The following is a 21,726-nucleotide window of genomic DNA, read 5'->3' on the forward strand; positions in this document are numbered from 1 at the left end:
AGGTTCTGCTCCAGATCTGAGGGGGTACCCAAGAGCTTGCCTTTCTAACAAGCTTCCAGCTGCTTTGGCTTCTGCTGGCCCAGGTCATGCCTGGCAGGGCAAGGTATGAACGCAGGGCAGAGTGGGCAGGAGTGAAACTTCGGGGCCAGATCTCCTGGGCCTGCCCCTTGCTAGCTGTGGATGTAAATGAGGATCATTAGTCCTCAGCTCACAGAGCCTTGAGGTGAGGCTTGAGATATGAGAAAATACACGTGACCTAGGTAGCTGCCGCTGAACGCCAGCTATCACTATAAGGTGATGCCTTTTCAATACATGGAGATGAAAGCGACCACAAGCTAGGTCTGTCCAATTACAAAGGGAACAAAGAAGGATTGGAGGTTTGTCTAAATCCCACCCCTTCATCCTGTCCAAACTTGGAAGAGGATTTATGGGTCATGTGCCCACAAGATAAGCAGAGGCTGCATGAGATAGGAAAAGCAGTGGTTAAGTGGTGAGCAGTAAATCTAGGTAAGGACATAGGAGTGGCCGTGATACTTCTTGCAGTTTTTCTGTGGGTTTCAAATTTTTCCAAATAAAATTGGGAAAGTTAGGAGTTTCAAAAACATCCCCACTGATTTGTACTGAAATAAAGGGGAAACTGAAAAATCATACTGATCTCAGCAGGTTATTTAGAAGCTGGTCTGGGCCTTCAGTTTTTTTTTTTTTTTTTTGAGACGGAGTCTCGCTGTGTCTCCCAGGCTGGAGTGCAGTGGCGTGATCTCGGCTCACTGCAAGCTCCGCCTCCCGGGTTCACGCCATTCTCCCGCCTCAGCCTCCCAAGTAGCTGAGACTACAGGCGCCCGCCACCACGCCCAGCTAGTTTTTTGTATTTTTAGTAGAGACGGGGTTTCACCATGTTAGCCAGGATAGTCTCGATCTCCTGACCTCGTGATCCACCCGCCTCGGCCTCCCAAAGTGCTGGGATTACAGGCTTGAGCCACCGCGCCCGGCCAAGTTTTTTATCTTGAATAGATCTGTGCGGCCCCTTCAAACAATAGTGTCTGTCGTCTAGGACGCAATGACAGTTGGTGGGAAATGACATGGGGAAGCCACAGCCTGAAAGAGGACCACACAGGAGGAATTTCAGGCCCAGAGAGGGAATCAGCTGGCAGTAAATCCAGATGCTAGTCCAGTCCCAGGTCCTATTTCAGCTCACTACCAAATAGAACATTCACATGTTTACAAAGCTATCACACGTTGCTCACGGGATACACCTAGAAAGCAGTTTCTAAGACATCTGAAGAAGTGCTGCTCCACCTGTGGTAGCCTCGAAGTGAGGACACCCTTGCTTCAGACCACACCCTGGCCTCACACATCCTTCTTTCAAATCACCACAGTGCACAGAAACAGTTCAGCCTTTATTTTTGTCAGACCCTGGGTCACTTGGAGCTGGTGTACTTGGTGACAGCCTTGGTGCCCTCGGACACAGCGTGCTTGGCCAGCTCCCCAGGCAGCAGCAGACGCACGGCTGTCTGGACTTCTCGGGATGTCAGGGTGGTCCGGCCCGAGTACTGGGCCAGCCGGGCAGCCTCACACGCCAGCCGCTCAAACACATCGTTTACAAACGAGTTCATGATGCTCATGGCCTTGGCAGAGATGCCGATGTCAGGGTGCACCTGGAGAGAGGGCAGCACCACTCGGTTAATGGAAGGGGCTGGGGGAGGGGGGTCCTGCCTACACTGCAAGCCTCACCCCTGAGCTGGGGTTCTAGGAAGCCAGAGGCAGAAGGCAGGGAGGCTCCTCACCAGCCCCTTCCCAGAGGCCAACAGTCATGGAAATAGGGATTTGTGTTTTCTTTGTACTACTATGGTATATCCAAGTTTTTTAAAAGAAGTTTTCAACTGCAAGAGGTAACATGATTAAGTTCCTTGTATGATCATGCACAAGAATCTATATTTAACAAATGGAACCAGTTACACATGCATCTTGCTGGTTTCATTGATGCATTTGCATAATGTTCCATGGTATGGATGTATCATACTTCCTATCACCATTCCTCTCTTCATGAACATTCCGGGTTTGGGTTTGGGTTTGGGGTGTTTTTTGTTGTTTTTGCCATTAGATGGTGCTATGGTAAATGTCCATCTTTGAATCTTGTGTGAGCATAGGGAAGGTTATTTCCAGAGGTGGGACTGTGGGGTCAAAAGGTTTGTGCACATAACTTGCTGGAGCACATAACCAGTGGACATGTGCATGTGACAGTGGCAGCCCCGAACCAGGAGGGAGGAGTCCTGTTCTGTGGCTGTATTGTGAATTGCTACGACCTCAAATATGGCCCTTTTCTCTGGGCCTCAGTTTCCTCTTCTGTCACACAAGCTTTTGAACTAAGTGATCTCTAGTAAAGCAATGGGACCTGACAGCAGTCCTGAAATGTGAGTAGGTAGACCTGGTCAGATGTGAAGTGGGAGAGAAGTGACTGTCCCACAACCTACATGGAGTCAGAGATGGAGACAGCACTAGAACCAACAGGCTCTGTCCCACCCACCCTCCCTGCCACCTCTGATCTCGACTGCCAACAGCAAATCTGCGCCTGGCACAAGGCTGGTTCTGCCCAAACCCCCTCTGCTGTCAGCACACCCCATTCTCCTTAGGGCTCTCACCCATATCGGGAGGTCGAGGGGTTATCCCTCAGCAGCACTCTCCTCTGCGGGTCCAGGCCTGGTCTGACCCATCAGTTGCAATTTGTGCCCCTCACAGTCAGACTAAGACACAGGACTCAGTGATACCCACTCCTACCCTACTTTCTTCAGGGCACCGGAGTCTGTCCTCTGGTGCATCTCTTCAGCCAACCCATATCAGTGCTGGACCTACTCACCCCCAACCCTACAAGAGCATTCCCAGGCACCCAGGTTGTCAATTCACTAAAACTGCTAATGGGATTTGGACTGGAGACAGGCATTACCTCTGGGGCCTGCCCTAACAGAGGGGTAAGTTTCAAGCAGGTTGGAGACCCAGGGTGGGCAACACATGGCTACCCCCGCTTCCTCCTGGCCTTGGCCCTGCTGAGCAGTGGCTTTGGATCCTCCAAACTGATTGTCAGTGTTCCAAGTGGCTTTTCATGCATGAATATAGGGCACCTGCAGCCCCAGTGTGTTGGGGAGAGGGACACACAGGAAGGATGCTAGAGGCTTGCCCAAAGCCAGGGGAGCTGGGACACTGCCACTGTCAGGCCACATGATGCAGGAATGCCATGGAGCCTTTAGGGGCCTCAAGCTCTTTTGTCTGTAACGTGGACAAACCCTAAGCCCCTCAAAGAACTGAATGCCACTTGTCCAGAAGACCTTCCCCAAGACTCCAGTTCACCCTGAACACTCCTCTCCTCAGTCACCACCAACACACTTTGTATCATAATGTGTTTGGCACCCGATCACCTTCAGCCTGGCACAGAAAGTGTGGTCCTCTTGTATTTTAATTATGTCCCACCTGGGCCGGGTGCGGTGGCTCACGCCTGTAATCCCAACACTTTGGGAGGCCAAGGCAGGTGGATCACAAGGTCAGGAGGTCAAGACCATCCTGGCTAACACGACGAAACCCCGTCTCTACTAAAAATACAAAAAATTAGCCGGGCGTGGTGGCGGGCGCCCATAGTCCCAGCTACTCGGGAGGCTGAGGCAGGAGAACGGCGTGAACCCGGGAGGTGGAGGTTGCAGTGAGCTGAGATCCGGCCACTGCACTCCAGCCTGGGCGACAAAGCGAGATTCCGTCTCAAAAACAAACAAACAAAAAATTATGTCCCACCTAATCATATTATCTCATCGTCATTCCCGTAAACTTCTGGAGCGTGTCAGGGAGCACACTGTCTCCCATCACCGGTGCTGAAGATCCTGAGAGGTAGAGACCTTGGAAATCAGGTCCCGCCACCTCAAGAGGGGCCCAGCCTGCCTGAGCCACTTGCCCCAATGCCAACACTAACCTCAGGGTCCCCGCTTCCAGCCAGTTCCCTTTCAAGGCGCTTTGCAAGGGCATCCCACACACACATCCTTGCTCTGCACTCACCTGCTTCAGCACCTTGTAGATATACATGGAGTAGGATTCCTTGCGCCGACAGCGCTTTTTGGACTTTTTGTTCCCAGAACTGCGACCCCCACGGCCCCCGGGCTGCTGCCGCTGTCCATACTCAGCGCTCATCCTCCTGCTCCTCGAATAGCCCCCGCCCACCCCCTCGGAGCTACTTTTTATCAAGTCAGCTGCCCCACCAGGTGTGGCTGGGGACATGCACCTGGGAGAGTGGGGGTGGGAGGTAAGGGGCGTGACTCAATCGCAATCCAGAACATGCTCTGGGCTAACCTTGAAAAGAGACTAATTGTTCCTTCCTCTCCCGAAAGTAATCCCTCCGAATTAAGAAACGCTTCACCAGGTCCCCTCCCCCACCCAACCATCTCCCAGTGTATTTACGCACTTGTTAAAAGTTCAGGCCAACTCCAGCCCACCAGCCTGTAATCACGGAGCACACAGGTGCCAGCACAGCTCAGAGTGCTGGGGACTCCAGAAGGAATGTAGGTTCCCTCCCCCACTGGGCCCCAGTGGAGCTGAAGAGACAAGACTGGTTCACGTCAAACCACCAGAGAAGGGTGAAGGGGCTAAAAGTGGTGGTACCTATGGTGAGGAGGGCTTGAGTAGCTACAGGCCGCTTATTGGCACAAATGGGATGTGCCTTTGTAGGCATTGTAGGATGTATCTTTGTAGGATGTATTCTTTAATTGGGAAGAATGAGAGAAATAAATGGTGTGAAAGGTAGAGTGGAATCAGTGTGAGCAGAGTGTAACGAGGCTAGGACTGAAGGCAGAAGATGAGCAAAATGCCTGAGCCTGGACTAGATGCAGAGAGCAGAAGCCCCCCAGGTGGTGAGGAGGCTGACAGTGAGGAAGACCACTGGAGGCGGCGAGAAGCAGAAAAACAATAGGTGCTCACCAGAAAAGCAGACATGGGGGTCTTGGGAGTTAGCAGTAAAGAAAAGGCCATTGCAAAATGGAGAAAGTCAATTGTCTCACTTAGCACCTATGGGGGAACAAATATTTCAGGCCCTTGAATGCTATGATTAAAGAAACCTGGAGCAATATGAAACATATTGGGGCATGGGCAAAAAGAGGATGTTTCAAATCAAGAGGCGGGGGAAGGGTTCCAAACACCAGCATCACCTGCTGGCTGTGTTAACGCGAGCAACCCCTCAATCAACTTACCTCTCCACCCCGCTCTGAATGGCAGGTCACATCCTACGTGCTAAGGCTTAAGAGAACAGGGCATTTCTCAATCCAAAACAAGGCACTGCTAATTTTAGAAATATGTATTTTGTGGACTTTTAAAGCATTCTTTAAATTACCAAGGTTGACATTTTTCTCGACAAGTAAGCTGACTAGACTATTTCCATTCCTCTAGGTTCCGAAGACCTCCTGTCCTAGCATGGAGACCAGAGATCCCGAGACTACCTAGATTCTTAGCAATATCCAGCACTTCCTTGGCTGAAGTAGCAGGGACTCTGTCCCTCCCTGTTCCCATTATCCCAGCAGCCCACTCTCCAGATGCCATTCTCCCCTGAACCAAGGCTCTGGACACTCAGGACAGACTAACTTGGGCCATTTTGCTCCAGGTCCCACTTAAGGCATAAAGCAGTCAGGCCAGTACTCTCTGGGGTCAGTGGGTAGAGGACTCCCGTCTGTCTCTGCTGCAGTGTCTCATGGGAGGCTCTTGTCCCTGTTGCCCAGGGCAGTTCCTGGACTTCGTGGCCATCTGAGAAGACCCTACTCATTTTCCAAGTGAGAGCACACTAATTCCACCTCTCTGGGCAGCTACTCACAAGAAATTTCCCTCCTTTTTGAATACTTCTGTCTCCTATCTAAATCACAATTTAGCATCTAATTTGTGTCCTGTATGGTTCTGTCTTACTGGCTTTCCAACAAGATCATGAGCTCCTAAGGGGTTTAAACACCATCTGGGACAGTTGCTCCCGCCAGTCCTGGCATAATGAGTACTGAAAAACCATGGCTGTGTCTTCCCATAGGGATGGCTACTGATTTCAGAGGCAGAGTGATGAATCCATACCAGGAAGGATGGCCACTGGTGAGGTGCTATTGAAGTTCAAAAGACCCAGATAAGGTATGCAGAGCCCTGGGCTGGAAGTGAATTCAATAGTGATGATGAAAACTATGGCTGTGGACAGGTAAAAATACAAACTTTCCTGTATCCCAATAGGAAGAAAGGTTCACAGATGTTGGTGTGAAAATGCAAACTCCTGGCCATCTCTGCACTTCTCTCATTCTACCAAACGTGATTAATCAATAGGTCTGATGCTCAGCAACCTTTATTTTTTGAGACAGTGTCTCGGTCTGTCCTCAGGCTGGAGTGTAGTGGCACGTTCTCTGCTCACTGCAGCCTCAACCTCCTGGGCTCAAGTGAGCCTCCTCTTTCCAGAGCAGCTGGGACCACAGGCACATGGTACCATGCCCGGTTCGTTTTATTATTATTTGTAGAGATGGGGTCTCCCTACTTTGCCCAGGCTGGTCTTGAACTTCTGGGCTCAACTGATCCTCCTACATCGGCCTCCCAAGGTGATAAGCTTACAGTCAGAATACAGGTGTGAGCCACTGTGCCTGGCCAGTCTGCATTTTTTTGAGACAGGGTTTTGCTCTGTCACCCAGGCTGGAATGCAGTGGTGCAATCTCAGCTCACTGCAACCTCCGCCTCCCGGGCTCAAGCAATCCATCCACCCCAGCCACTTGAGCAGGTGGGATTCCAGGCGTGTAAAGATGGGTTTCGTCATATTTCCCAGACTGGTCCTGAACTCCTGAGCTCAAGTGATCCACCTGCCTCAGCCTCCCGAAGCGATGGAATTACAGGTGTGAGCCACCGCACCTGGCCTGCGTTTTTAACAAGCAGCCCAACTTCTATGCAGTTGGGGCAGAACCTCAGATCACAATCGGAAAACCACGCTCCTGGACAGTGGTTCTCCAAATACAGCCCCTGGACCAGCAACAACAGCATCACCTGGAAACTTGTTAGAAATGTTCACGTTCTTGGTCTCCCCCAAAACCTACTGAACCAGAAACCCTGAGGCGAGATCTGGCAATCTGATCGCATGAGTGCTCCAGGTGATTCTGATTCACGTTCAAGTCTGTGAATCACAGGCCTGAGAAAAGGTGCAATTTCAAATCCGCAGTAAAGGGAGAACGTTCTTCGAGCTCCTACGGACTAGTCTTCGGTTCCCATCCACACACTGACGCTGGATCCAGCTCCTGCTGAGGGCAGTGCATGTTGGCACTGCAGGGAGGAGAAGGCCCCAGAGACCCGAGAAGGAAGGTAGGGACCGTGGCTTCCTCTTTCTTTATTGGGCGCTTTGTAGATGTCACGCAGGTCTAAAAGTTACACTGTTAAATAATTATTTAAAAACTGACCAGGACGAAGGTCCTGGTCCAGAGCTCCAAACCAGAAGCAAAAAGGAATCGGGGCGGTGGGCTGGGGGTACTCCTCCAACATCACCAAAACCCAGAAAACGAGGATCCTAAGCTCCTCCGCGGGCCAAATCCAGGGCTTGGGCCCTTGGGCTAACCCGCTGGTGCCTCTGACTGCATCACACTCAGAGTAAGTAACCAGCAAGGGGCTGGAGGGAACGGCCAGCCGAGTCCAGACATGGACAGACGTAACTGGAAGGAGGACAGGAAACAGACAGGTACTGTCCAGCTGTAGATAAGAGAGTGCAGCTAAGGCAGGTTGAGGGGCAGGGGAGAGGCTGGGGGAGCAGTATTGCAGCAATGCAGGAGTGTAGCCCCAGGGTCCTGTCCTGAGCGGCTGGTCAGGGTAGCAGCTGTTAGTTCCCAGATGGAGCTCCTGACCCGAGCCCAGGTAGAGGGCTCACACGTTGTGGGTCCTCTTGGTGAGCTGGGGCTCCTCATCCACCAGCTTGGACTTGAGGTGCTCCTTGTAAGCCAGGATGTCTCCAGGCCACTTGGTGATTGTCTGCTTCTCACAGACCCAAATTTCCTGTGCAACCTAGAGAGCAAAAACTAGACTTAATCCTGGGCTAGTCACTGTCCCTGCCTCTGCCCAGCAGACTATCCTGAGGGGCATCTAGGAAGAAAACTCCACCCTCCAAACCCATATCCAACTCACTGTCTCACTACTTCTAAGTTATTTGGGATGTTCTCACCCAAGGGTACCATAATCAGGTTTGGAGCCTTCCAAGCCAGGAACTGCTGTGTCACTCCTATTGTCAGCTCCCTGGCAGGGCCTAGATCTATTCAGAGGCTTCACTCTCAGCCTTCTTTTCTCCACCTCCCATCTTCTCCAGAGCTTCAGAGGAATGAGCAACAACTTCTTCTCCAATGACTGAGGTAGTTCTCTGTCTAATCAAAATCCTTCTTAGAATACTATTTTTGGACTAAAGAATCTTGGGACAGTAGTAAAAGCACCCAGTTTTCTACCCAACTCTCTTTCCCATTTGGGCCCAAAATGCTAAGTTGGTTGACATCTCCAGATAGCTACTGAAGAAATGACATTCTAAGTAGCCCCAAAGAGGCATAAGAACCGGTCCTCACTACTTGTGTCTATGCTCTGAGCCCCTTCTCTTAATTAAGTAGGCGGGTATTATGCACCCTCCACATGCCATGACTACCCTACCCAACCCTCTAGAAGCTCTCTGCTGTGCCTCACCCACTGGCCAGGGCCTCACCTGCTGAATGAGTCTGAAGTCATGGCTGACCAGCATCATACCACCCTCAAACTCATTGATGGCATCTGCCAGGGCGTCGATGGTCTCAATATCCAGGTGATTGGTGGGTTCGTCCAGGAAGAGCATGTGGGGGTTCTGCCAGGCCAGCCAGGCCAGACACACTCGGCACTTCTGCCCATCTGACAAGTTCCGGATTGGGCTCACCTGAATAGAACCATGACCTACATATAACTTGGCATTATCCCACCAACCAGCACAGCTCATCTCTCCCTCATTTCTCCGTGACTCCTCCATTAGCATCGCCATTTTACAAAAAGTGAGGCTCAGAGAGACCCACTAGTCTCTTGAGGCCTGAAAGAGACTCGTCCGGAAACCTGAAGCCCTTGCCATTACTAAGCCGGTATCTCTTGCTCTCTTGACAATTAAATCTTAATGAGCTGGATCCTTCCAGATCTGAATCCAGAAATTTGTTTTCTAGACTGCAAGTTCCTTTGCCCTCAAGCACTATGGCACAAGGGCATGTCAGAGACTGGCACGCTATCCTTGCTCCCTTAAAATGCTCCATTACATAACAACCTAGAGTAAAGAAAAGGTAGTAGGTTCTTAGGGGAATCAAATGGCGGAGACTCTGGTTTGGACAGCTTCGAAACCTAGCCTGCCAGGACAGTGTCCCTTGACCCACCCAGTCACAGTCTCCCAGCTATTTGGCATCCTCACCACACCCTCCTTTACTGACCTGTTGTTTCCCAGTAAGACCGTATCGCCCAATGATCTTCCTCATTTCTTCCTTCTCCTTGATCTCTGGGTAGCACTTCATCATGTACTCCAAAGGCGAGAGATCTAAGTCCAGCTGCTCTTGTAAATGCTACAGGAAAAATGGAAGCCATCTGGGTGTGACTGGCATCCCGCTTCAAAAAGAACCCTACTAGATAACTTCCTATTTCTATCTCAGGCACCTGTTCTGGGTTCAAGAAGCAGGTAGGAGCCACTTAGGCTGGAATTCCTGCCAGGGGGTGGGGGCGGCTGGCTGGAACTCGGCCAGATACAGCCCTTTCCTACACCCTGGGCAATTCCCCGGATCCCAACCCCAGGCCTGTACCTGATGGTAACGCCCTATCTTGACATGAGAGTGTTTTCGGATCATGCCATCTGTGGGTAGTAACTAGGAAGAAAAAAGTAGAAACGTTAAACATGAAACAAAGGAAGCCCAGTTAGAGACATAGGCAGAGCAGGCAAACACACACATGTTCACAATGAACAAGACTCAACTTCCTAAAAAGAATACATCACCAACTCACACACTGCTATTCTGGCCACTCTAAAAATATTTAGGAAGATGTACTGAAGCAGATGTTCTCAAGAGGCAAAGACACAATTTAAGTAGTTATGAAACGTCTACTGCAGAATGCACTATGCTGTATAACAAAGGACTTGGATGTAGGTGTAACATACATTTTCTAAAATTAAAAACAGTTAAGTCCTCAAAGTTGTCACTGTCATCGATAGGTTCTTAGACACAGACCTATTTTAAAGTTTCATTTTAAGTGAAACAACATATAACAAAACTAATTTTGCCACAGGCTAACTGATATAAAGAAAAATTAGGTTCCTGCAGCATTTTTGGTCACAAAAAAAGATCACCAAACTTCTAAATAAAGATCCAAAGATTCTTTTTTTTAAGAGGGAGTCTCACTCTGTCACCCAGGCTGGAGTGCAGTGGCGCGATCTCAGCTCACCGCAACCTCTCTGTCCCAGGCTCAAGAGATTCTGGAGTAACTGGGATTACAGACACCTGCCACCATGCCTGGCTAATTTTTTTGCATTTTTAGTAAAGACGGGATTTCACCATGTTGGCCAGGCTGGTCTCAAACTCCTGATCTCAAGTGATCTGCCTGCCTCGGCCTCCCGAAGCACTGGGATTATAGGTGTGAGCCACGGCGCCTGGCCAAAAGACCCAGTCACTTCTAATATTCAACATTAAAATACATGTGAGCTATACATACACTTAAGAAAGATTAATAGAAATGAGGTAAGTTATTTACCCAATTTTTGGTGAATCAGTGAGTGATGGCAATTGTAAGAGTGGTGGGTTAAACCAAGGAATAAATGTTTGCAAAGGGAAAATCGTAAGGAGCACCTCCTATCACCACACAGTTCAAAAATAATCACGAATGTGGCTGGTTTGCTGAGTGCATTTGTATGATTATCATAAACTTTATGAATTTTTCTTTTACAGTAATTTATACTCATTCATGCTATCATTTTCCAACCTGCTTATTCAAGTTTAGGATCATGGGCAGCCGGAGCCCATCCCACAATCCGGGGAACAAGGCAAGAACCAGCCCTGAAGAGGACGCCATTCCATTATAGGGTGCGCTCACACACACCCACACTCATTCAGACTGGAACCACTGAGACATGCCAAGTAACCTGACAGGCGCAGCTTTGGGATGCAGGAAGAAACTGCAGTACCGGGGAAAACCTATGTAGACGTTAAGGGGAAAGTGCAAACTCCACAAAGACAGTGGTCCCAGCTGGGAATCATTTCTATTTTTCATCAATATTAATGAAATGACATTACTTGAGAATCTGCAGCATCCCTAAACGCACAGATGTTCCTATATTCTAAATGCTCTGATTGAAAATAGAAACATGGGCCAGGCATGGTGGCTCACGCCTGAAATCCTAGCACTTTGGGAGGCCAAAGCAGGCAGATCATGAGGTCAGGAGTTCAAGACCAGCCTGACGAACATGGTGAAACCTCATCTCTACTAAAATACAAAAAAATTAGCTGTGGTGCATGCCTGTAATCTCAGCTACTTGGGAGGCTGAGGCAGGAGAACTGCTTGAACCCGGGGGATGGGGGTTGCAGTGAGCTCGGATCGCACCATTGCACTCTAGCCTGGGCAAGAGTGAGACTCTGTCTCAAAAAAAAAAAAAAAAAAAAAAAAAAAAAATGTGCTCAAATACATACATGTATTCACACACACACTATGAAAGACTCCCCCCTACATCCCTGTCCCAGGAAAACAGCCCCCAGCCTCAGCACTGTCCAACCAGACATTCCCCTTCTCCTGTCTGCTGCCCCGCCCCTCCAGATGGCTCACTCACCACCAGGCTACTCAGGCCCTCCCAAAGTAGTAGCCGCTGCATCACTTCCCTCTTCCTTAGCCATCGCAAGGCCTAATCTTAGAAGGATCCACGCCCACCTTGGCACTGTACCTCTCCAGTTAGCAGCTTCAGAAGAGTTGACTTCCCTGCTCCATTGGGCCCTACCAGAGCCACTCGTGTGTCAAGGTCAATTCCAAATTCTAGATTATTGTAGATGCAAGGCTGAGGTGGGGATGAGAGAGATATGGACACAAGGCTAGAGTACGAATCTGCTCTGACCAGCAGACCAAGCCCGCTGACTCCCCAGTTACCAAGAGAGGAGGAAAGAAGAGTAGTGGGAGGAAGCACTCATAGTAGACCCCGCCTCCCCCACTGCCTCCGCCCACCAACCCAGCTGAGTAGTCTTCTTTCCATATACACGAAGAAGGGCCTGTGAGCAGCCTTGGATGAAGGCATCCCAGCTGCCACACCTGAAAATCCCCCACAGCACGTGGGCTAGCAGGTGTGGTCAGCACAGGACAGGAGCAGCTCCCATGAGCTGCCACTCACCCTATAAGATACACCCCAGCCACCCATGCCCTGCCCTGAACTTACCCCATCTTTTGTATACTTGAAGCTCACATTTTGCACCATAATGACAGGTGGAGGGATCTTGCCACATGGTGGGAAATAAAATGACAGTGTCTAGGCAGAAAAGAGGGCATGTATCAAGTTGGCTCCCTTCTTATCCATCTCACCTTAGGCCACCCAACCCCACCCAATCACACCCTACCTTATCGCTCACGACCCTCTCTGTCAGTCCTGATGCCATCATTTTCTGTAGCGTCTTCTCCTTGCTCTGGGCCTGCCGGGCCAGCTTGGCACTGCCATGACCAAACCTCGCAATGTAGTTCTAAAAGAGACCAAAGGGAGCTTGGAGTACATGCAGGCGCTCAACAATTCATCTTCAATCCAGGGCAAAAATGGTGATCGTAACTCCTTCCCAACCTCCTCCATCACCCCAATTTGTCCCAATGCCCTCATCCAAGCCCCCTGCTTGTTTTGGACAGGAAGCCACGAGCCTGACTCTGCAGTCTCCCTACCTTCATGTGTGCAATCTGATCTTGCTCCCAGTGAAACCTCTTCATCTGGTTCTCCTCCAGCTCTAGCCGCGTCTTCACATACTGATCATAATTACCCTGTGTGGAAATGTGCCAGGTAAGGCGTGCAGCTTTAACCTGGGTTTCAATCCTGGATTCTCATTCAGAGTTTAGGGGGATGAGGGATGGCACTGAGTTGGCCCTGGCTCTAAGAATGTGCCGTAAGAACAGAAGAAGTGCATTACAGAAGCATATCCTAACCTCAAATCAGAGTCTTTTCAATTCTATGCCCCTTGCTCAGCGCAGCCAGGGTCAGGCTCCAGCGCAAATCCTTAGGTTAGCCAGAAAGACACCTGTGGCAATGGGAGTAGCCCTGAAAATCACGGTCATAGAGACGTCATGAGACTGAGAGCCTTCCAATACCACCTCCCATTCCTCTCCCAGCCCCTAGAGGCTGAAGCCCCACAAAAGACTACAAGAGCTGTCTCCAGATAGGAAAACAGACCAGTCAGATTTAGAAGCTGACAAACCCTGCATAAGTGGACTACCATGGCTTCTATCTGCAAACAAAAACTGGACTCAAGCTAAATATCCATCAGAAAGGGCCTAACACGTTACAGGATAAACACATAACGAAATACTGTGCAGTCACTGAAGATTGTGGTTGATTTATATATACTCACATGGAAAGCAGTCCAAAATATACTAAATTTAAAAAGCAACCTACAGAATGATTATTAAAATTGTAACTGTGGCCAGTTGCAGTGGCTCACGCCTGTAATCCCAACACTTTGGGAGGCTGAGGTGGGTGGATCACTTGAGGCCAGGAATTTGGGAGCAGCCTGGTCAACATGGCAAAACCCCGCCTCTACTAAAAATATAAAAATTAGCCAGGTATGGTGGCATGTGCCTGTGGTCCCAGCTACCTGCGAGGCTGAGGTGGGAGGATTACTTGAACCTGAGAGGCAGAGGTTGCAGTGAGCCAATATCACGCCACTGGACTCCAGCCTGGGAGACAAAGACAGACCCCATCTCAGGAAAAAAGAGGCCAGGTGCGGTGGCTCACGCCTCTAATCCCAGCACTTTGGGAGGCTGAGGCAGGCGGATCATGAGGTCAAGTGAGCAAGACCATCCTGGCCAATATGGTGAAACCCCGTCTCTACTAAAAATACAAAAATTAGCTGGGCATGGGGGCGCGCACCTGTAGTCCCAGCTACTCAGGAGGCCGAGGCAGGAGAATCCCTTGAACCTGGGAGGCGGAGGTTGCAGTGAGCCCAGATTGCTCCACTGCACTCCAGCCTGGCAACGGAACAAGACTCGGTCTCAAGAAAACCAAAAAAAAAAAATGCTGCAATTGTATAAAAAGATATGTATATATGAAATTTTCTACAAATGCATGCAAGTATACATGAAGTGTCTGAAAGGCTATATTAAAAACTAATACTCCTATGACTATGAATGAATAGGACATCAATTGTTAATTTCTTATATGCTTTTTGAAATATAAAATGAAAAGGCAAGGCACAACAGTGGGCTGTTGAGATCCTGATCCCCATTCTCCTGTGGTCATGGAAGATGGGGTAAATGTGTTAACTCCAGTGAAGCAGAGTTAAGACGGCATTCAAGAAGGCAGAGGGAGGCCTGGTACAGTGGGTCATGCCTGTTTTTCCAAAACTTTGGGAGGCTGAGGTGGGCAGATCACCTGAGGTCAGGAGTTTAAGACCAGCCTGGCCAATATGGCAAAACCCTGTCTCTACTAAAAATACAAAAACTAGCCAGGCGTGGGGGCGCATGCCTGTAGTCCCAGCTACTCGGAAGGCTGAGGTACAAGAATCACTTGGATTCAGGAGGTAGAGGTTGCAGTGAGCTGAGATCGTGCCAGCCTGGGTGACGGAATGAGATTCTGTCTCCAGAAACAAAAAGGCAAGGCAGATGGCACCAGGGCCTGCCTGGGCACCGTGAAAAGTCAACTTCTTTGACACAAGGCAAACATACACCATGTGCACAGGCTGCCAATCCATGGCCTATGGCCTGGAAGCAATGACTTTGGGATTAAAATAAAACAGGTGGCAGGACTCCTTGTCCATATCCTTTTCTTTTTTTGAGACGGAGTCTTGCTCTGTCGCCCAGGCTGGAGTACAGTGGCACGATCTCGGCTCACTGCAAGTTCTGCCTCCTGCATTCACGCCATTCTCCTGCCTCAGCCTCCCGAGTAGCGGGGACTACAGGCGCCCGCCGCCACGCCCGGCTAGTTTTTTGTATTTTTAGTAGAGACGAGTTTTCACCATGTTAACCAGGATGGTCTCGATCTCCTGACCTCATGATCCACCCGCCTCAGCCTCCCAAAGTGCTGAGATTACAGGCGTGAGCCACTGCGCCCGGCCGTCCGTATCTTTTTATAGCAATAGGTAGAAAGGAGCTAACAGATAGGTCTGGTTTTTTTGTTTTTTTTTTTGAGATGAGTCTTGCTCTGTCACCCAGGCTGGAGTGCAGTGGCGTCATCTCAGCTCATTGCAACCTCCACCTCCAGGGTTCAAGTGATTCTCCTGCCTCAGCTTCCCAAGTAGCTGGGACTACAGGCACCTACCACTACACCTGGCTAATTTTTTGTATTTTTAGTAGAGATAGGGTTTCACCATGTTGGCCAGGCTAGTCTCAAACTCCTGACCTCAAGTGACCCACCCACCTCAGCCTCCCAAAGTGCTGGGATTATAGGCATGAGTCACCACACTGGCATTCTTCTTTTTTTTTTAAAGAGAATTTCAGAGATTTGGTAAGCAGAGATTACCAGAAAGAAGCCGAGGCCCACTCACCGTATAATACTTCAGTTTCTTGTTGTGCATGTGAATGATGTTGGTACAGACACCATTCAGAAAATCCTGGGAATGGGAGACGAGGACCAAGATGCGCTTAAAACTGCAAAGCCAAAGAACCAATCAGTGAAGAGCTCAACAATGGGAGCTAGCTGACAACAGGTGAACTGAGAGTCAGGCCCATCCTTATTCCTAAGCACCTTTTAGATGTGTTGTCCAATTCCTGGTTGTCAGCAAGCACCTAAGCCACCACTTAACAATCTAACTCTAAGGGACATCTTTCAGTGTGGCGAGACAGCCTGAGTTTCCTCAATCTTCTGTTCTAATTTTCAACAGAATGGAGTGGAGACAGTAGTCACAGTGATAGTAAACAGAAATGTGTATGTACACAAATACACCCACGAATGTATCCAAAACTGTGGGTGGGAAGACACAATAAAAAACAAAATTCTTTACTTTTTGAAAGAAGGTACTAAGTCACTGTACCACTAAAAACCTTCTTTTAAAATTGGTACAGTATTCCAGCTTATTCAGTTCTTTAGCCGTAGGACCATGACCATATTGGCTATATTTTCCTTTGTCATTGCTTCATGATCTTAGATGGAAGACCTCCTTTTTTTGCTTTATACAATTAAGAAAAAAAAATGTCTTTAATTAAGATCTTGAATTTGAAATATGGAAAAAATCAACAAGGATTTTTTTTTTTTTAATGCTCATAAATTTCAAACTAAAGAAAAACAATCAAACAAAACGGCCAGCCCTAAACAGCCCTAAAGGTGCTCACTGCTTGTCCAAGCAAGTGAACTCCGGCCTTCCTTCAGTTCCTTTCTCACCGCTCTAACAGCAGTGCAGTTTCTGGGCAGCCATTTTCTAGATTCCCCGCTTTGGGACCGGCCCACTCACATCCCCCATTCCACCTTCTTACGTTTTTAGTTCTTCTTCCAACCACACACAAGCATCTAGGTCCAGGTGGTTGGTGGGCTCATCCAGGAGCAGCATGAAGGGCCGAATAAAGAGGGCTCTGAAGGACAGTAAAGGAGACAGAAGCACCTCAGAATTATAATGGATGTGACACAGGAGGGACCAACTTGCCTGCTACATGCAGTTCTGAGTAGGCTCCTGGCTTGAGTCTTGAAATCAATTTTAGGCTCTATACTTCAGAGGGAAAAGAAGTAGGACACAAACAAGAGTCGAAGAGGAGAGACTGAAGAGTAGAATACGGGACTCAGAAGCATATAAGGACAGTTTGAGGCAAGGCTGTAGAAGTCTCTATGAGTTGATAAGCCTTGTGCACTGAAGTTGGATACCATAGAGACAACAAAAAGATACAAAGGAAATAAACTGCTAAAACAAATTAGACCTATCTGAAGGTCTGAAGATAGACCTATCTGGTGGGGTGGCCACAGTCTCGCAAGGGATAGACTCTAAAGCTCTGGTTCCTCTAAAGTTCTGGTTCCCAAACCAGAAATCTGTGTTTTTAAAAGCTCCTTGGGTGAACCAGTGACAGCTAATCCTTGCTAGCAAGTGGAGCCACTGTGTTCATGTTCTAAGGCACACGCAGGCAACTTTCTAGAGCAGTATATCAAGTCTTATAAATTCCCTTCACAGAGAATGATGGGGCAAGGAATTACCTGTTTAGTGACTCAGGGGGGATTATTGGGGGAATGCTCGTCTATAGAAGCTCACTTTGAGTCCAGGCCACAACAGAGTAAGAATGATAGCTATCATAATCGCCGTCTAACATTTTATCTTTACAGCCAAAATTAGCAGGAGTACAGCACAAAAAAGGTGGAAAGGGAATCCTGGTGGGAGGACAGAAACAGACCTACTCTACCGTTTTACCTAGGACTACCCCTAGGATCTCTAAACTCTGTGCTGGGTGCTGGGAATCCAACAGAAAACTGAGTCACTCTACCACTTCAGCCAGGAAGCTCTCTCTCTAACCCATACGCAACAACCCCCTCTACACTGCAGATGTCCATGTCTCGTTTGACACTTACCGATGACTCCTGTTCCAAACAGTTCCACTGGAGTGAACACTAAACTCTGGAGAGATGGGGGAGTTACGGCGGTAAGGAAGGAGGGAGGGACTCACCTGGCAAGGGCAACCCTCATCCTCCAGCCCCCACTGAAGTCTTTTAGCTTCTTGCGCTGCATGGCAGGCGTGAAACCCAGTCCATGTAAGATCCGCGAGGCCCTCATCTCTGCCTTGTCAGCATCCAGCTCCTCCAGGCGCTCGTAGAGCTCCATGAGTTTCTCACACTCCGCTGTGGATAGTGTATGGCCATGAGGCTCCTGGGGGCCTTTCTGGGAGGACGCCCACCCCCATGCCCAGGTCTGGAGCCCTACCATCCTCATGAGCCAGCCGCTCTGCCTCCCTCTCCAGCATGGCCCGCTCTGTGTCAACTTCCATCACACACTGCAAGGGTGTCTTGTCACTAGGAGGCATCTCTCGAGTCAGATGGTAGATGTCAATGTGCTCAGGGATGGGCACTTCACGTTTCCCAATAGCGGAGAGCAGCATGGACTTTCCTGAGATGGGAGAGAAGCAGACGCTTGGTACACTGAGCTTCCCCTATTCCTCTTCACCACTAGCTCTTCCACCCCAGCCAAACTGGGACCTCATCCAATTTTTTTTTTTTTTTTTTTGAGGACCTTTCTTCCCTTTATTCGTTCAAACCTTGCCAGCCCCCATTCTTGGGATTCCTTTCCAACTTTCCTCCAATTCTTGCCGCACCCCTTCTCTGAAGCTTTTTTCATTTACCACAGCTTCACACGCCCCTGACCAACTTCTCCAGCACCTGCTGTCTGTAACTACTCATGTGGTACAGGGTGGACGCACCCTAATCCGAAAATCCAAAATCCAAAACCTTTTCAGAGCTGACATGATGCTTAAAGGAAATGCTCATGGGAGGATTTCAGGTTTTTGGATTAGGGATGCTCAGCTGGTAAGTATAATGCAAATATTCCAAGATCCGAAACACTTCTGGTTCCAAGCATTTCAGATAAGGGATTCTCAACCTGTACATACCACATACCACTCTGCACTGCTAGTTCCTTTCCCCTGGACGTATCTGGTCTCCCACCCACATTCTAAACACTTTGCTCTGAACATAGTTGGTGCTAAATACTTGTGAGTGACAGATGAGCCAAGGAGAGATACCTCCCACTTCCCCTTCCAAGGGCCTCACCAATTCCATTTAAACCAATGAGGCCATAACGACGGCCTGAGTTTAATTCCAGTTTGGTGTCACTGAGCAGCTCTTGACCATGAAAGGTGAGTGAGAGGTTGATAATGTGAACATCTGTACTGTTGGGGTGAGAGGCCAGGACGCCAGTGACAGCTCGAGCAGCAGCTTTCTTCATCTCAAAGTCCTCTAGCTCCTTGGTCAGCAAATCTATTTCTGGGGATAGAAAAGCCGTTTGGGAAGATGGCTGTGAGACAGACTCAGCTCTCCACAAAGAGGAACATCCTGAAGGACTGGGTTCCGATCCTGCTGAGCAGACTCAGATGTTTCCCAAGCTTTACAGAGTGCACACTGACACAGAGCTGCCCTGACACCCTGCTCGTTTTGACACCCGTCCTTTTAATTATAATCTCTCTTGCCCTTGTTTTGTCCCTTCATATCTGTTTACTTACTCCCATCATTCATAACTTCTGTCCTCCACTACTGTGGCCAGGAATAAAACTTCCCCACAGCCTGACTTCACTGCTCCTTCTAATCGCTTTCTAACTCCCCCTTTTCTGAATGCCTGTTACAATTTGCAAAACTAATTCTCCTTTCCTCTTCAAACATTTACTTAGTGTCTATCTGAGAAGTTCATAAAAAAACCCAAGACCTAGTCCTTGCACTCAAAGATGACACAATTTAGACAAAGAAACAGGAGATACAACATAAAAAGGTAAGTAACACTAAAAGAAAGCAAAAGCATATAGAGAATGGAAATATTGAGGTCAGGTTTGACTGACAGACGCTTCACTATCCTGAGCTAGGCCTTGACAGAAATGTCAAATGTAGCTAGCAAAAACATGATGGTATTAGAATTCAGTGTGTGAAAGAACAGAGATGTGGTGACTATTCAAGGGATAATAAATAGTCTGGATGGAGCAGAAGGCTGTTTAGGGAGTTTTCAGGGGGCAGGGAAGAGGGCTGGGATTGGACTGCCAAGGGCCTGGAATAGTCTTTACGGCATATTGCCATGTTTCCCCGTCTAGACGGTAAGTTTTTGGAAGGAAGACTGTAGTGCTTCAGTGTATAGCACCATGTCTAGCACTTGAGAAATAATAAATATTTCCCAAAATATAAATAACAGAAAGGGAGCTCTCTCCCAGGAAAAACCCCATGAAACAACCCATAAGTTACTCTCTGGTAGGGAGAGCCACTACTCCTGTGAGGACAAGCGTATAATGTAGCACCGAACCTGGCACACTGGCCACCATGCATAGAAATGGAAACTGAAAAAGGCGCAGGGAACCGAGCCCCTCCTCACAGTCTAATAGAGCAGCAACACAGCTCAGCAACTCCCACTTCTGCTTGCCACTGAGTATGTGAGAACCTTGTCTTCGGCTTCCTCGCTCAATGATAGGGTGGCACAAATTCCAACTCTACTGATTTGATTCATCATGAAAAGTTGCATGACACCAGATACATTCTCCACTGCCCCCAGCATCAAGATTCCGACTCTGGCTGGGGCATGCCTTAAGTCTTAGCAACCATTCCCAACTCACCCCTCCCTCAATTCACCTGTGGTCTCTCTGCCATTGGCCTCATTCTTCTCCTCTGCCACCTGTGGTTCTGTGACAGCATCTCCATTTTCTTCATGTCCTTTTCTGGGCCGCTGTCGAGCTTTGGCAGCCTCCTTCTTTTTGGCTGCCTTCTTCTTGGCCAGGTCGGAGGGCATGATGATGACCCACAGGGGTAGGTTAACTGTTCTTTCAAGGTGCCTGAAGGAAGGCAAACAGACACCCCCAAACTCTAAACTTACTAGTAAGAATGCCTGGGCCCTGCTCCATCCCTCTCAGGAATCTTCCTGTCAATATCAAGCCTCTGATGCCCTGGCCTGCCCCTGCCTCATCTCTCCCAACTTGGTCAGGGTCTCTCAAACCAATGCCGATTCTCAGCCGCTCTTCTAATCTTAACATCTTTTTCCACAGGCACCAGTTCCCCCATGAACTGCCTCACTTTGGAAACGCTCCTTCTTTCAGGGCCTCCGGCTGGGGACCAGGTTCTGCCCCTCAGCGGAGGTCCCCGTCTCTGGTTTCCCTACAACTTGGCGCTCCGCACTCAGCTGGCCGCCTCGCTTTCCGGGCTTCCTTCTCCCGTCCGTCTCGGGCCTCTTCTCGGTCGTCCCTCGCCACATCACCCGGCCGCAGAACCCAGCCTCTTGCCGGGACGCACTCGTCCTCGCCCGCGTGAGTTCCCTCCTAGTCTCCACGCTCGTCAGCCCGGGGTACTCCCCCACCCCGCCCGTGAGGTTCTCTCCCTGAGCTCTATCTTTCCCCTCGCAGAAACCTCCATCCAAACCCCGTTCCTCCTTCCTCCTCTAATCCTCTTTCCACATCACCGGCGGGCACCCTCTCCCTACAGCGCCCCTTCCCCTAACTCACTGGGCCTTGCTGCTCGGCCTCTGTCGCAACAGAGCTGCTCCTTGGGCTCCTCCGCGTGCGGCCGGCTCACCAGCCAATCACGACCTCGGGTGGTTCTCGGCGCGCCGCCGCGCTGCCTCCTGGGAAGTGTAGTCCTCAAGTTGCAGCGGCCAAGAGTGAGACCCGGCTTCAGGACTACCGCGTATCCCAGACACCTCGCGGGGCCGCGTGACGCCATCAGGATGCGCGAGGCTCGGGAAGGGGCGGGATTAGAGTCCAAGAGCTCTGTGCGAGCGGGCCCACTTCGGGCGCTGGAAACTGCAAATCCCAGGTTGCTCGTCGGATAAGCCGGCTGAGCCTTCCAGGCTTACCCCACCTCTCGAAAATCGATTGAGCTGTTGTGGAGTTACGAGTTTTTAGAGCTACCTAACCGAC

The 21,726-nt window shown here is 49.5% G+C and overlaps 1 protein-coding gene across 3 annotated transcripts; it reads right to left on the reverse strand.

Moving 5' to 3' along the window:
- Positions 1 to 1,384: 1,384 nt before the first annotated feature.
- Positions 1,385 to 21,726, reverse strand: ABCF2 (ATP binding cassette subfamily F member 2). Of its 3 annotated transcripts, none has more exons than XM_025378230.1 (16): positions 21,313 to 21,726; positions 20,450 to 20,649; positions 18,896 to 19,108; positions 18,054 to 18,236; positions 17,800 to 17,971; positions 16,630 to 16,725; positions 15,705 to 15,807; positions 12,895 to 12,990; positions 12,585 to 12,704; positions 12,407 to 12,496; positions 11,924 to 12,034; positions 9,801 to 9,863; positions 9,438 to 9,566; positions 8,702 to 8,905; positions 7,889 to 8,022; positions 1,385 to 1,655 (listed from the first exon to the last, which is right to left on the reverse strand). In XM_025378230.1, exons 2-16 carry the CDS (start codon positions 20,604 to 20,606, stop codon positions 1,619 to 1,621), a joined length of 1,908 nt encoding a protein of 635 aa, XP_025234015.1. In that variant the 5' UTR covers positions 20,607 to 20,649; positions 21,313 to 21,726; the 3' UTR covers positions 1,385 to 1,618. The 3 variants fall into 3 exon arrangements, with proteins under 3 accessions (XP_025234015.1, XP_025234014.1, XP_025234016.1); XM_025378229.1 differs by lacking the exon at positions 21,313 to 21,726 and adding an exon at positions 21,007 to 21,179; XM_025378231.1 differs by lacking the exon at positions 1,385 to 1,655 and having other exon boundaries at positions 7,338 to 8,022; positions 21,313 to 21,527.

The sequence above is a fragment of the Theropithecus gelada genome, chromosome 3, assembly GCF_003255815.1.
Source record: "Theropithecus gelada isolate Dixy chromosome 3, Tgel_1.0, whole genome shotgun sequence".
Classification (NCBI taxonomy): Eukaryota; Metazoa; Chordata; class Mammalia; order Primates; family Cercopithecidae; genus Theropithecus; species Theropithecus gelada.